Source organism: Callorhinus ursinus, unplaced genomic scaffold (assembly GCF_003265705.2).
Source record: "Callorhinus ursinus isolate GAN/ISIS: 27379988/994484 unplaced genomic scaffold, GSC_fseal_2.0 scaffold78, whole genome shotgun sequence".
In the NCBI taxonomy this organism is placed as follows: domain Eukaryota; kingdom Metazoa; phylum Chordata; class Mammalia; order Carnivora; family Otariidae; genus Callorhinus; species Callorhinus ursinus.
Genome location: NW_027397140.1, coordinates 726,479 through 739,998, shown reverse-complemented (window position 1 = coordinate 739,998; position 13,520 = coordinate 726,479). Strand labels below are relative to the sequence as shown.

Below are 13,520 nucleotides of genomic sequence, written 5' to 3'. Positions count from 1 at the left end.
TTATCAAAAGTTCTTTTTTATGTAAATCTACATTTTTCTAACATGAAAAACAATATTCAATTGATTCACTTGACATATTTGTAGGAATAAAGCATGTTCTAAGATATATACATATGCATATTATATATATAAGCGTGGAAATATATATCCTTTTTAAAGTCATGTAATACTTTTAATGCCTTAAAATAATCTAGTAAATGCAAATTTCATGCTAAAAATCTTTTTATTTTTATTATCTTTTGGAGTTATGTTAGCCACATTTTAGAAAGAGCATTCATTCAAAACAGGCCAGGAAAGTGCTAGAAAGATTCTTGCATTTCTTGCATAATATCTGAAAATTTTCTGACAAAAAATGGGGGGAACTACTCACAGAAATCCAATATTTGTGAATTCCACATTTACAAGATAAAATTATTACAAACTCACCTCTGCTTTGTGAGGAATGAATCAAAATCTCGGTCCACAGAAGCCCAGCAGCTCTGCCCAGCTGCCCTGCTGGGGTAGGGGGTTGAGGGGTCTGCTTTGTTGACTCCCTGCTGTAGCCTGCAGTTGCTGGTGGCAGGTCCTGCCAGTTCTGGCCTTCCCAGGCCAGCATGCATGGGAGAAGATGTCTGATGTAGCTCCATCTCCAGCACACCAGAGGTCAGCCCACCATCTTTGTTCTCTAGATGCATGTTCCGTTCTCACTCTTCTCACTAGGTTAGCCAGAAAGAAACCACTGCTGATGAAAAGCAAATTGGGAATATTGTTTGCACCTTGGGGAACACATATGGAATCCATTCAGTCTCTCTCTACCCTTGTTATTTTTTGGCCTCTTATAATGAGGCCCTTCCAGGGTTCCAGCATTCTAATATCATATGGGAAACAGTGTATGCTCATCTCCAAGGATGAACATTGTAGCACATTTCACACTAGCCATGACCTAAGTATTCAACAAGAAAGCATTAGTTAAGTAAGTTGTAATATGTGCATAGTATGAAATACTATGCAACTAAAAATGATCTAAAGGGATACTGATTGGTAGTGGGAAATATTAAGGGTACAGAAAACAACATTGTTAAACTAGGATATTTTTCTTGAAATAAATATATACATAGCATATGCATAGAACAGAAGACCAAAAAGACCCAGCATCCAAATATTATTACCTCTGGGTGGTAAGGACTTTCTCCTTTGTTTCTGTCTATGCTATGGTTTTATGGGTTTTTGCATCCCCCACTTTTTAAATTTTTTTTTAATTTTTTAATTTTATTCTTGTGTTTCATTTTGGCTTTGTTTTTTGGTTGTGGCTTCTGACCACTCTGGATTTTGCTAGGGTGCGTCTTGCTTGGGACGTGGTTGATATTTTGGCCTCTGCTCATTCACTCAACCATCCCTCAACAGAATGACTAGGAGGAGGAACTCTCAATAAAGAAAAGAAACAGAGACAATGTCCTCTGCCACAGAACTAATGGATATGGATATAAGCAAGCTGTCAGAGATAGAATTCAGGATAGTACTCATAAAGTCAATAGCTAGGCTTGAAAAAAGCACTAGTGACAATATAGAATCTCTAAGAGCAGAAAAGAGATCTAATCGGGCTGAACTAAAAAATGCTATGAATGAGATGCCATCTAAACTGGATAATCGAACAACCAGGGCAAATGAGGCAGAAGAGAGAATTAGTGATCTAGAAGATAAGCTGATGGAAAGGAAGTTGAGGAAAACAGATATAGGCTGCTAGTAGCACAAGAGAAAAGGATTTGAGAGATTAATGATACCATTAAATGTTCCAATCTCAGAATTATTGGGATCCCCGAGGGGGTGGAGAAAGAAAGAGGGCTAGAAGGTATATTTGAGCAAATCATAGCTGAGAACTTCCCTAATCTGTGGAAGGAAACAAGCATTCGAGTCCAAGAGGCAGAAAGGACCCCTCCCAAAATCAATAAAAATAGTCAACACACTGGCACATAATAGTGAAGCTTGCAAATTTTACAGCCAAAGACACAATCCTGAGAATAGCTAGGGAGAGGAGGTTCCTGACATATGGAGGGAAGAATATCAGAATAACATCAGACCTGTCCACAGAAACCTGGCAAGCCAGAAAGGGCTAGCAAGATATATTCAGGGTACTAAATGAAAAGAACATGCAGCCAAGAACACTTTATCTAGCAAAGCTGTCATTCAGAATGGATGGAAAGATAAAGAGCTTTCAGGACAGGTAGAAACTGAAAGAATATGCAACCACCAAGCCAGCCCTGCAAGAAATATTAGGGAGTTTTGTAAGGGAAGAGAGACCCTAAGAGTCACATAGACCAGAAAGAAACAGAGAAAATCTATAGAAACAGGGACGTTACAGGCAATACAATGGAACTACAGTCATATCTTTCAGTAGTTACTCTGAATATAAATGGGCTGAATGCTCCTATGAAAGGACACAGGGTTTCAGATTGGATTAAAAAAGCAGGACCCATCCATATGCTGTCTACAAGAGACCTATTTTGAACCTAAAGATACCTCCAGATTGAAACTGAGGGGCTGGAGAACAATTTACCATGCTAATGGACCTCAAAAGAAAGCTGGGGTAGTAATCTTCATATCAAACAAATTAGATTTTAAACCAAAGACCATAATAAGAGAGGTAGAGGGACACTATATCATACTTAAAGGGTCTATCCAACAAGAAAATCTAACAATTGTAAATATCTATGCCCCCAACATGGGAACAGCCAATTATATAAACAAATTAATAACCAAAATAGGGCGCCTGGGTGGCTCAGTTGGTTAAGCGACTGCCTTCGGCTCAGGTCATGATCCTGGAGTCCCAGGATCGAGTCCCACAACGGGTTCCCTGCTCAGCAGCGAGTCTGCTTCTCCCTCTGACCCTCTTCCCTCTCGTGCTCTCTCTCTCTCATTCTCTCTCTCTCTCAAATAAATAAAATCTTTTAAAAAAAAAGAAACCTTTAAAAAATTAATAACCAAAATAAACATATTGATAATAATACATTAATAGTAGGAGACCTCAAAACTCCACTCACAGCAATGGACAGATCATCTAAGCAGAAGATCAACAAAGAAACAAGAGCTCTGAATCACACATTGGACCAGATGGACTTCGTAGATATATACAGAACATTCCATCATAAAACAACAGAATACTCATTCTTCTCAAATGGACATGGAACTTTCTCTAGAATAGAGCACATACTGGGTCACAAATCAGGTCTCAGCTGATACTAAAAGATTGAGATTATTCCCTGCATATTTTCAGACCACAATGCTTTGAAACTGCAACTCAACCATAAGAAGAAATTTGCAAAGAACTCAAACACTTGGAAGTTAAAGAGCGTCCTGCTAAAGAATGAATGATTGGGTCACCCAGGAAATTCAAGAAGATTGTAAACAATTCATTGAAACTAATGAGAATGAAAACACATTGGTCCAAAACCTATGGGATACTGCAAAGGCGGTCCTAAGAGGGAAATACATAACCATCCAAGCCTCTCTCAAAAAATTGGAAAAATCCCAAATTCACAAGCCAAACTTAAACGTAAAGGACCTGGAGAAAGAACAGCAAATAAAGCCTAAACCAAACAAGAGAAGAGAAATAATAAAGATTAGAACAGAAATCAAGGAAATATAAACCAGAACCAGTAGAACAGATCAATGAAACTAAAACCTGGTTCTTTGAAAGAATTAATAAGATCAATAAACCTCTGGCCAGACTTATCCAAAAGAAAAGAGAAAGGACCCAAATCAATAAAATCATGAATGAAAGGGGAGAGATCACGACCAATACCAAGGAAATAGAGACAATTATTAGAACTTATTACCAGCAGGCATATGCCAACAAACGAGGAAATGAGGAAGAAATGCATGCATTCTTGGACACTTATAAACTACCAAGACTGAAAAAGGATGAAATGGACAATCTGAATAGACCAATAACCAGTAAAAAAATTGAAGAAGTAATAAAAAACCTCCCAAAAAACAAGAGTACAGAGCCAGATGGCTTCCCAGGGGAATTCTACCAATCATTTAAAGAGGAAATCATACCTATTCTACTGCAGCTGTTCCAAAAAATAGAAACAGAAGGGAAACGTCCAAACATGTTCTATGAGGCCAACATTACCCTGATCCCAAAACCAAAGACCCCATCAAAAAGGAGAATTACAGACCACTATCCCTGATGAACATGGATGCCAAAATACTTAACAAGATCCTAGCCAATAGGATCCAAAAGTACATTAAAAGGATTATCCACCACTGACTAGGTGGGATTTATTCCTGAGATGCAAGGGTGGTTCAACATTCGCAAATCAATCAAAGAAAAGACAAGAACCATATGATTCTCCCAATTGATGCAGGAAAAGCATTTGACAAAATACAGCATCCTTTCCTAACTAAAACTTTTCAGAGTGTAGGGATAGAGGGAACATTCCTCAACATCATAAAAACTATCTACGAAAAGCCCACAGCAAATATCATTCTCAATGGGGAAAAGCTGAGGGCTTTTCCATTAAGGTCAGGAACATGACAGGATGCCCCCTCTCACCACTATTGTTCAACATGGTACTAGAGTTCTAGCCTCAGCAATCAGACAACAAAAAGAAATAAAAGGTATTCAAATTGGCAAGGAAGAAGTCAAACTCTCTCTTCACAGATGACATGATACTTTATGTGGAAAACCCAAAAGACTCCACCCCCAAATTACTAGAACTCATACAGCAATTCAGCAACATGGCAGGATACAAAATCAATGCATAGAAATCAGTTGCATTTCTATACACTAACAATGTAACTGAAGATAGAGAAATTAAGGAATCAATTCCATTTACACTAGGACCAAAAACCATAAGGTACCTAGGAATAAACCTAACCAAAGAGATGAAGTATCTATACTTAAACTACAGAACACTTATGAAGGAAATTGAGGAAGATGTAAAGAGATGGGAAAACATTCCATGCTTGTGGATTGGAAGAATAAACATTGTTAAAATGTCTATGCTACCCAGAGCAATCTACACTTTCAATGCCATCCCTATCAAATTACCATTGACATTTTTCACAGAGCTGGAACAAACAACCCTAAAATTTGTATGGAACCAGAAAAGACCCCGAATCACCAAGGGAATGTTGAAAAAGAAAAACAAAGCTGGGGACATCATGATGCCTGACTTCAAGCTATATTACAAAGCTATGATCAACAAGACAGCCTAGTATTGGCACAAAAACAGACACATAGATCAAGGGAACAGAATAAAGACCCAAGAAATGGACCCTCAACTCTATGGCCAACTAATCTTTGACTAATCTGGAAAGAATATCCAATGGAAAAAAAGTCTCTTCAGTAAATGGTGCTGGGAAAATTGGACAGCCACATGCAGAAGAATGAAACTGGACCATTCTCTTACACCATACACAACTATAAACTCAAAATGGATGAAAGACCTAAATGTGATAGAGGAATCCATCAAAATCCTAGAAGAGAACATAGGCAGTAACCTCTTTGACATGGGCCACAGCAACTTCTTTGAAGATACATCTCTAAAGGCAAGGGAAACAAAAGCAAAAATGAACTTTTGGGACTTGATCAAGGTAACAAGTTTTTGGGTGCCTGGGTGGCTCAGTCAGTTAAGCGTCTGCCTTTGGCTCAGGTCATGATCCCAGGGTCCTGGGAGAAGTGGGGAGCCTGCTTCTCCCTCTCCCTCTGCCCTTCCCCCTGCTTGTGCTCTCTCTCTCAAATAAATAAATAAAATCTTTTAAAAAAGATAACAAGCTTCTGCACAGCAAAGGAAACAGTCAACAAAACTAAGAGGCAACCCACGGAATGGGAGAAGATATTTGCAAATGACATTACAGATAAAGGGATGATATCCAAGATATATAAAGAACTTCTGAAACTCAACATCCAAAAAAACAAATAATTCAATCAATAAATGGGTAAAAGACATGAACAGACACTTCTCCAAAGAAGACATACAAATGGCTAACAAACATGTAAAAATGTTCATCATCACTAGCCATCAGGGAAATACAAATCAAAACCACAGTGAGATACCACCTTATACCAGTTACAATGGCAAAAATTAACAAAACAGGAAACAACAAATATTGGCGAGGATGTGGAGAAAGGGGAACCCTCTTATACTGTTGGTGGGAATGCAAGCTCGTACAGCCACTCTGGAAAACAATATGGAGATTCCACAAGATGTTAAAAATAGAGCTACCCTACAACCCAGCAACTGCACTACTAGGTATTTACTCCAAAGATACAGATGTAATGAAAAGAAGGGGCACATGCACCCCAATGTTCATAGCAGCAATGTCCTCAATAGCCAAACTGTGGACGGAGACAAGATGCCCTTCAACAGATGAATGGATAAAGAAGATGTGGTACATATATACAATGGAATATTAGCCATCAGAAAGTATGAATACCCACCATTTGCATCAACATGGATAGAACGGGGGGGATTATGCTAAGTGAAATAAATCAAGCAAAGAAAGACAATTATCATATGGTTTCACTCATATGTAACATAAGGAATAGTGCAGAGGACCATAGGGGAAGGGAGGGAAAACTGAATGGGAAGATCAGAGAAGGAGACGAACCATGAGAGACTCTGGACTCTGGGAAACAAAATGAGGGTCACAAAAGGGGGGGTGGGGGAATGGGGTAATTGAATGATGGGCATTAAGGAGGGCATGTGTTGTGATGAGTCCTGGGTGTTATATGCAACTAATGAATCATTGAACACTAAATCAGAAACTAATGATGTACTATATGTTGGCTAACTAAGCATAATTTTTTTAAAAAAAAGACAAATATCATATCAGACAAATGAGGTTTTAAACCAAAGACTATAACAAGAGATGAGAAAGGGCATTATATCACAATTAAGGGTTCTATCTATCAAGAAGATCTAACAGCAGCACCTAAATGAATAAACTCAGTGAATAACAAACATAAACTCATTGATAATAATACAGTTATAGTAGTGGACTTTAACACCCCACTTACAGCAATGGACAGATCATCTAAGCAGAAAATCAACAAGAAAACAATGGCTTTGAATGATAGACTGGACCACATGGACCTACAAACATATTCAGAATATTTCATCCTGAAGCAGCAGAATACAAATTCTTTTCCTTTTTTTAAGATTTATTTATTCATTTTGGAGAGAGAAGGAGAGAGTATGCATGGGGGAAGGGCAAGAGAGGGAGAGCGAGAATCTCAAGCAGACTCCCTGCTGAGTGCAGAGACCAACACTAGGCTCCATCCCACAATCCTGAGATCATGACCTAAGCCAAAATCAAGAGTCCAAACCTAACAAATTGAGCCAACCACGTGCCCCTACACATTCTTTTCTAGTGCACATGGAACATTCTCCAGAATAAATTACATACTCGGTCAAAAATCAGCCTTCAACAAATACAAAAAGATTGAGATCATACTGTGCATATTATCAGACCACAGCATTATAAAACCTGAAGTCAACCACAAGAAAATATTTAGAAAGACCACAAATACATGTAGGTTAAAGAACACCCTACTAAAGAATGTGTAGGTTAAAGATTTTTTTTATTTATTTATTCATGAGAGACAGAGGAGGAGAGAGAGAGAGGGAGAGAGAGAGAGGGAGAAGCAGAGGAAGAAGCAGGCTCCCAAGGAGCAGGGAGCCCGATGCGGGACTCGATCCCAGGACCCTGAGATCATGACCTGAGCCGAAGGCAGACGCTTAACCATCTGAGCCACCCAGGCGCCCCAAGAATGTGTAGGTTAAAGAACACCCTACTAAAGAATGAATGTGGGAAACGAGGTGTGGGCAGAAAGGGGGCCACCCCCTCACCCGTCATGCAATGCATGTTCATGGGGAACCTGATGCTAAACCATTCGTAGACAACCTGCTTCTGGGTTGGGGTTTTGTACGTAGCAAGGCAGCTCCCTCAGTATGATCTATTGAAAGTCAGCCCTCCAAACAAGGGTTTGTAAAAGAAGAGGAAAAAAAGAAAATAACAAAGGGTAAAAAAAAAAAAGGATGAATGGGTTAACCAGGAAATTAAAGAAGAAATGAAAAAATACATGGAAGAAAATAAAAATGAAAACACAACAGTCCAAACCGTTTGGATGTAGCAAACACAGTCATAAAAGGGAAGTATATTGCAGTACTGGCCCACCTCAAGAAGCAAGAAAAATCTCAAATACACAACTTAACCTCACACCTAAAGGAGCTAGACACGGAACAAATAAAGTGTAAAGCCCTCAGAAGAAGGGAAATAGTAAAGAGTAGAACAGATCAGTGATATAGAAATTAAAAAAAAAAGTAGAATAGATCAGCAGAAGATGGTTCTTTGAAAGAATTAACAAAATTGACAACCCCCTAGCTAGACTTATGAAAAAGAAAAGAAGGACCCAAATAGATAAAATCATGAATGAAAGGGGAGAGACAACAGAAATACAATTATAAGAGAATACTATGAAAAAGTATATGCCAAGAAACTGGGCAACAGGGAAGAAATGGAAAAAATCCTAGAAACCCACAAACTACCAAAACTGAAACAGGAAGAAATAGAAAACTTGAACAGACCTATAACCAGCAAAGAAATTGAATCAGTAATCAAAAATCTCCCAACAAACAAGAGTCCATGGCCAGGTGGTTTTCCAGAGAATTCTACCAAACCTTTAAAGAAGTAATATCTATTCTTCTGAAAAAGTTCCAAAAAAATAGAAAGGGAAGGAAAACTTCCAAACTCATTCTACAAAGCCAGTATTAACTTGATTCCAAAACCAGGCAAAGACCTCACTACAAAGGAGAATTACAGGATGATATCTCTGATGAACATGGATGCAAAAATTCTCAATAAAATAGTAGCAAATCGAATTCAACAGTATATTTTTTAAAGATTTTATTTATTTATTTGAGAGAGAGAGAGCACAAGCAGGGGGAGGGGCAGAGGGAGAAGCAGATGCCAGACATGGGGCTCAATCGATCCCAGGACTCCAGGATCATGACCTGAGCCGAAGGCAGATGTTTAACCAACTGAGCCAACTAGGCGCCCCAAGAATTCAACAGTACATTAAAAGAATTATTCATTGTGATCAAGTGGGATTTATTTCCGGGATCCTGAGGTGGTTCAACAATTGAAATCAACCAATGTGATACACCACATTAATAAGAGAAAGAAGAACCATATGATCCTGTCAATAGATGCAGAAAAAGCATTTGACAAAATACAGAATCGTTTTTTGATTAAAACGCTCAACAAAGTAGGGATAGATGGAATATACCTCAATATCATAAAGGCCCTATACAAAAACCCATAGCTAATATTATTCTCAATGTGGAAAAACTGAGAGCCTTTCCCCAGCAGTCATGAACAAGACAAGGGTGTCCACTCTCACCATTACTATTTAACATAGTATTGGAAGTCTTAGCCTCAGCAGTCAGATAACAAAAAGAAATCAAATTCATCCAAGTTGGCAAGAAGAAGTCAAACTTTCACCTATTTGCAGATGACATGATACTCTATGTAGAAAACCCAAAAGACTCCACCAAAACAACCGCTAGAACTCAGAAAATGAATTCAGCAAAGTTGTAGGATATAAAATCAATGTGCAGAAATCTGTTGCATTTCTATACACCAATAATGAAACAGCAGAAAAAGAAATCAAGGAATTGATCCCATTTGCAATTGCACCAAAAACCATAAGATACCTAGGAATAAACCTAACTAAAGAGGTAAAGGATCTGTACTCTGAAAACTACAGAACACTTATGAATGAAACTGAAGAGGACACAAAGAAATGGAAAAGCATTCCATGCTCATGGATTGGAAGAACAAACATTGTTAAAAATGTCTATACTACCCAAAACAATCTACAGATTTAAGGCAATCCCTATCAAAATACCATCAGCATTTTTCATAGAGCTAGAACAATCCTAAAATTTGTACAGAACCACAAAAGACCCCAAATATGCAAAGCATTTCGGAAAACAGAAAAACAAAAGTGGATTTCACAATTCTGGATTTCAAGCTCTATTACAAAGTTATAGTCATTAAGACAGTGTGGTACTGGCACAAAAACAGACACATAGACCAATGGAACAGAATACAGAACCCAGAAATGGACCCACAACTATATGGTCAACTAATCTTCAACAAAGCAGGAAAGAATATCCCATGGAAAAAAAGGGTCTCTTCAACAAATGGTGTTGGGAAAACTGGTCAGCTACATGCAAAAGAATGAAACTGGACCACTTTCTTACACCATACACAAAAATAAACTCAAAATGGATGTAAAACCTAAATGATCATAAAGACCTAAATATGAATAGACATTTTTCCAAAAGAAGACATCCAAATGGCTGACAGACACATGAAAAGATGCTCAACACTCATCATCAGGGAAATGCAAATTAAAACCATGATGAGATACCACCTCACACCTGTCAGAATGGCTAAAATTAACAACACAAGAAACAACAGGTATGGGCAAGGATATGGAGAAAGACAATTATATGGTTTCACTCATATGTGGAATATGAGAAACAGCATGAAGGATCATAGGGGAAGGGAGGGAAAATGGAATGGAAAGAAAGAGAGGGAGACAAACCATGAGAGACTCTTAACTATAGGAAACAAACTGAGGTTGCTGGAGGGGATGTGGGTGGGAGGATGGTGTAATTGGGTGAGGGGCATTAAGGAGGGCATGTGATGTGATAGCACTGGGTGTTATATGCAACTGATGAATTATTGAACTCTACATCCTAAACTAATAATGTACTATACGTTGGCTAATTGAATTTAAGTAAAATTTTTTTTAAAAATTTGTTAATTACCATACAGAGCAATATTGGCTTCTGGAGTAGAATTCAGTGATTCATTGCTTGCATACAACACTCAGTGCTCATCACAAGTGCCCTCTTTAATACCCATCATCCATCTAGCCCAGCCCTCAGTCATCTCCCTCTATCAACCCTGTTTGTTCTCTATCATTAAGAGTCACTTATGGCTTGTTTACCTCTTTCCTTTTTTTCTCTTCCCCCTTCCCATATGTTCATCTGTTTTGTTTCCTAAATTCCAAATATGAGTGAGACTGTATGGTATTTGTCTTTCTCTGACTTATTACACTTACATAAGACACTCTAGCTCTGTCCACATTGTTGCAAATGGCAAGGTTTCATTCTTTTTGATGGCTGAATAACACTCCACTGTGTGTATATATGTGACATCTTCTTTATCTGTTCATTTGGACTCTCTCCAGTTTGGTTGTTGTTGACAATGCTGCTATAAACACTGGGTGCATGTACTCCTTCGAATCTATTTTTGTATTCTTTAAGCAAATAGCTAGTAGTGCAATTAGTGGGTTGTAGCGTAGTTTTATTTTTAACTTTTTAAAAAAGATTTTATTTATTTATTTGACAGAGAGAGAGGGAACACAGGCAGGGGGAGTGGGAGAGGGAGAAGCAGGCTCCCCACTGAGCAGGGAGCCCAACACGGGGCTCAATCACAGAACTCTGGGATCATGACCTGAGCCACACGGGCATCCCTATTTTTAACTTTTTGAGGAACCTCAAAACTGTTCTCCAGAGTGGCTGCACCAGTTTGCACTCCCACTAACAGTGCAAGAGGGTTCCCCTTTCTCCACACCTTCGCTAACATTTTAATTAAAAAAATAAAAAAGATAGGGGCTCCTTGTGTTGGGCTCCTTGCTCAGCGGGGAGTCTGCTTCTCCCTCTCCCTCTGCCCTGTTTGTGCTCTCTCTCACTCTCCTTCTCTCTCAAAGAAAATCTTTAAAAATAAATTAATTAATTAAAATAATTTTAAAAAGATACATCTCAAGACTTTTGCTCCCAGGAAGACAGAGTAGACCTACCTTTCCCTCCTCCTCTTGCTAAGTACAATGAAAAACCTGACATTTTGTATAAAACAACCATTAGAAGACTCTGAAAGGTAGAGAAAAAGAAAACTGGTTAGGGACTCAATAAATGACACAGCAGTGAAGCCCCTGAATTTTTATTTTTGTCTCATATATCCCAGACAGGGTGCTGAAGAAGTTGGCAACCTGGAAACACCAACAAGCACAAACCAAGAAAAGCCTGCTTTTTCTAGCCAAAGCAGTAGTTAAGGCACAGCTTAGTAGAACAAAAAACTTTTGAGCAATAATTGCTTTACTGCAGCCAAATGCTGCAAACCCACATCCACCCAAGACAGCAAAGGCCAAGTGAGGTACCTAAACCTCTACCCTCCCCAGGCTAAAATAAGGGGTCCAGGGCGCCTGGGTGGCTCAGTTGGTTAAGCGACTGCCTTCGGCTCAGGTCATGATCCTGGAGTCCCAGGATCGAGTCCCGCATCGGGCTCCCTGCTCAGCGGGGAGTCTGCTTCTCCCTCTGATCCTCTTCTCTCTCGTGCTCTCTATCTCTCATTCTCTCTCTCAAATAAATAAATAAAATCTTTTAAAAAAATAAAATAAAATAAGGGGCCCAGGCCCCCATCCCTATTGGTGTCAGAAAAGACTGATGAGGATCTGGGATGTTCATCTCTGCTGGGTGTTAGGGAGTCCCACCTCCTCCCTACACACCCCTCACCTCCCTGTGTGGACAGAGATAACTTCCTGCAATAAAAGGAACCCTTCCTCCTTCTTGCTAAGGTGTCAGAGGAGGCCAAGTGGAAAGTCAGGACTTTAACCACTGCTTGGCATTAATAAGGAAACCCCCAATGGTGTCACTAGAAGCCACATAAGGAGAAGTAATAAGATGAACTACCCTCTTCCATGTGGGATGGTATAGCAGAGGCCCAGTGGGGAGCCAGAGTTCTCATCCTCGCCCAGCAATAATAGAGAATCCTTCCTCATCTTGATGCCAACTGAGGCCAAGTGAAAAACGGGCTTCTAACCCCACTTCTGCTGGAGTGGTGTCAGAGGAAGCCAGTTAAACATGCACTTTAAATAGGAATATAGAGTCTCATAATACCCAAAATGTGCAATGAAACTCATAAGGTTTCAATAAAAAAAAAAATCAGCTATCAACAGTGATAACCAGGAAAACCTCAATTTGACAAAAAATAGATAACAACACTGAGATGAGAGATGTTAGAATTATCTGACTGAGATTTTTAAGGCAATCAAAATAAAAACACATCAACAAAAAGTAACAGACACACTTGGAACATTGGAAAAAATAGAAATTCTCAGCAAAGAAACAGTCTCAGAAAAGAGCCAAATAGAAGTGAAAAACACAACAGCAAAATTAAAAACTCAATAGATGAGCTCAACAACAAAATGGGGGGGGTGAGAAAAGAACTCAGAACAACAGAAATCCAATCTGATAGAGTAAAAAAGAAAAATTAGCAGAACATCAGAAACATGTGGGATAATAACAAGATTTAACATTCATGTAATCAGAATCACAGAAGACAAAGATTATGAAAAAGTACTTGAAGTACTTGAAAGTACTTGAAAAGGTACTTGAAAAATACTTGAAAAGTACTTGAAAAAGTACTTGAAATACTTGAATGGCTGAAAACTCCCCAAA

The 13,520-nt window shown here is 38.8% G+C and overlaps 1 protein-coding gene across 1 annotated transcript in view; it reads right to left on the bottom strand.

The window, feature by feature from the left end:
* Positions 1–13,520, bottom strand: part of OCA2 (OCA2 melanosomal transmembrane protein) — a 480,811-nt gene that overhangs the window by 444,806 nt on the left and 22,485 nt on the right. The window contains exon 2 of the mRNA XM_073887392.1: positions 427–695. Within this exon, the coding sequence (XP_073743493.1) occupies positions 427–674 (248 nt within the window). The 5' untranslated portion in view covers positions 675–695. The remainder of the gene's footprint in view (positions 1–426; positions 696–13,520) is intronic.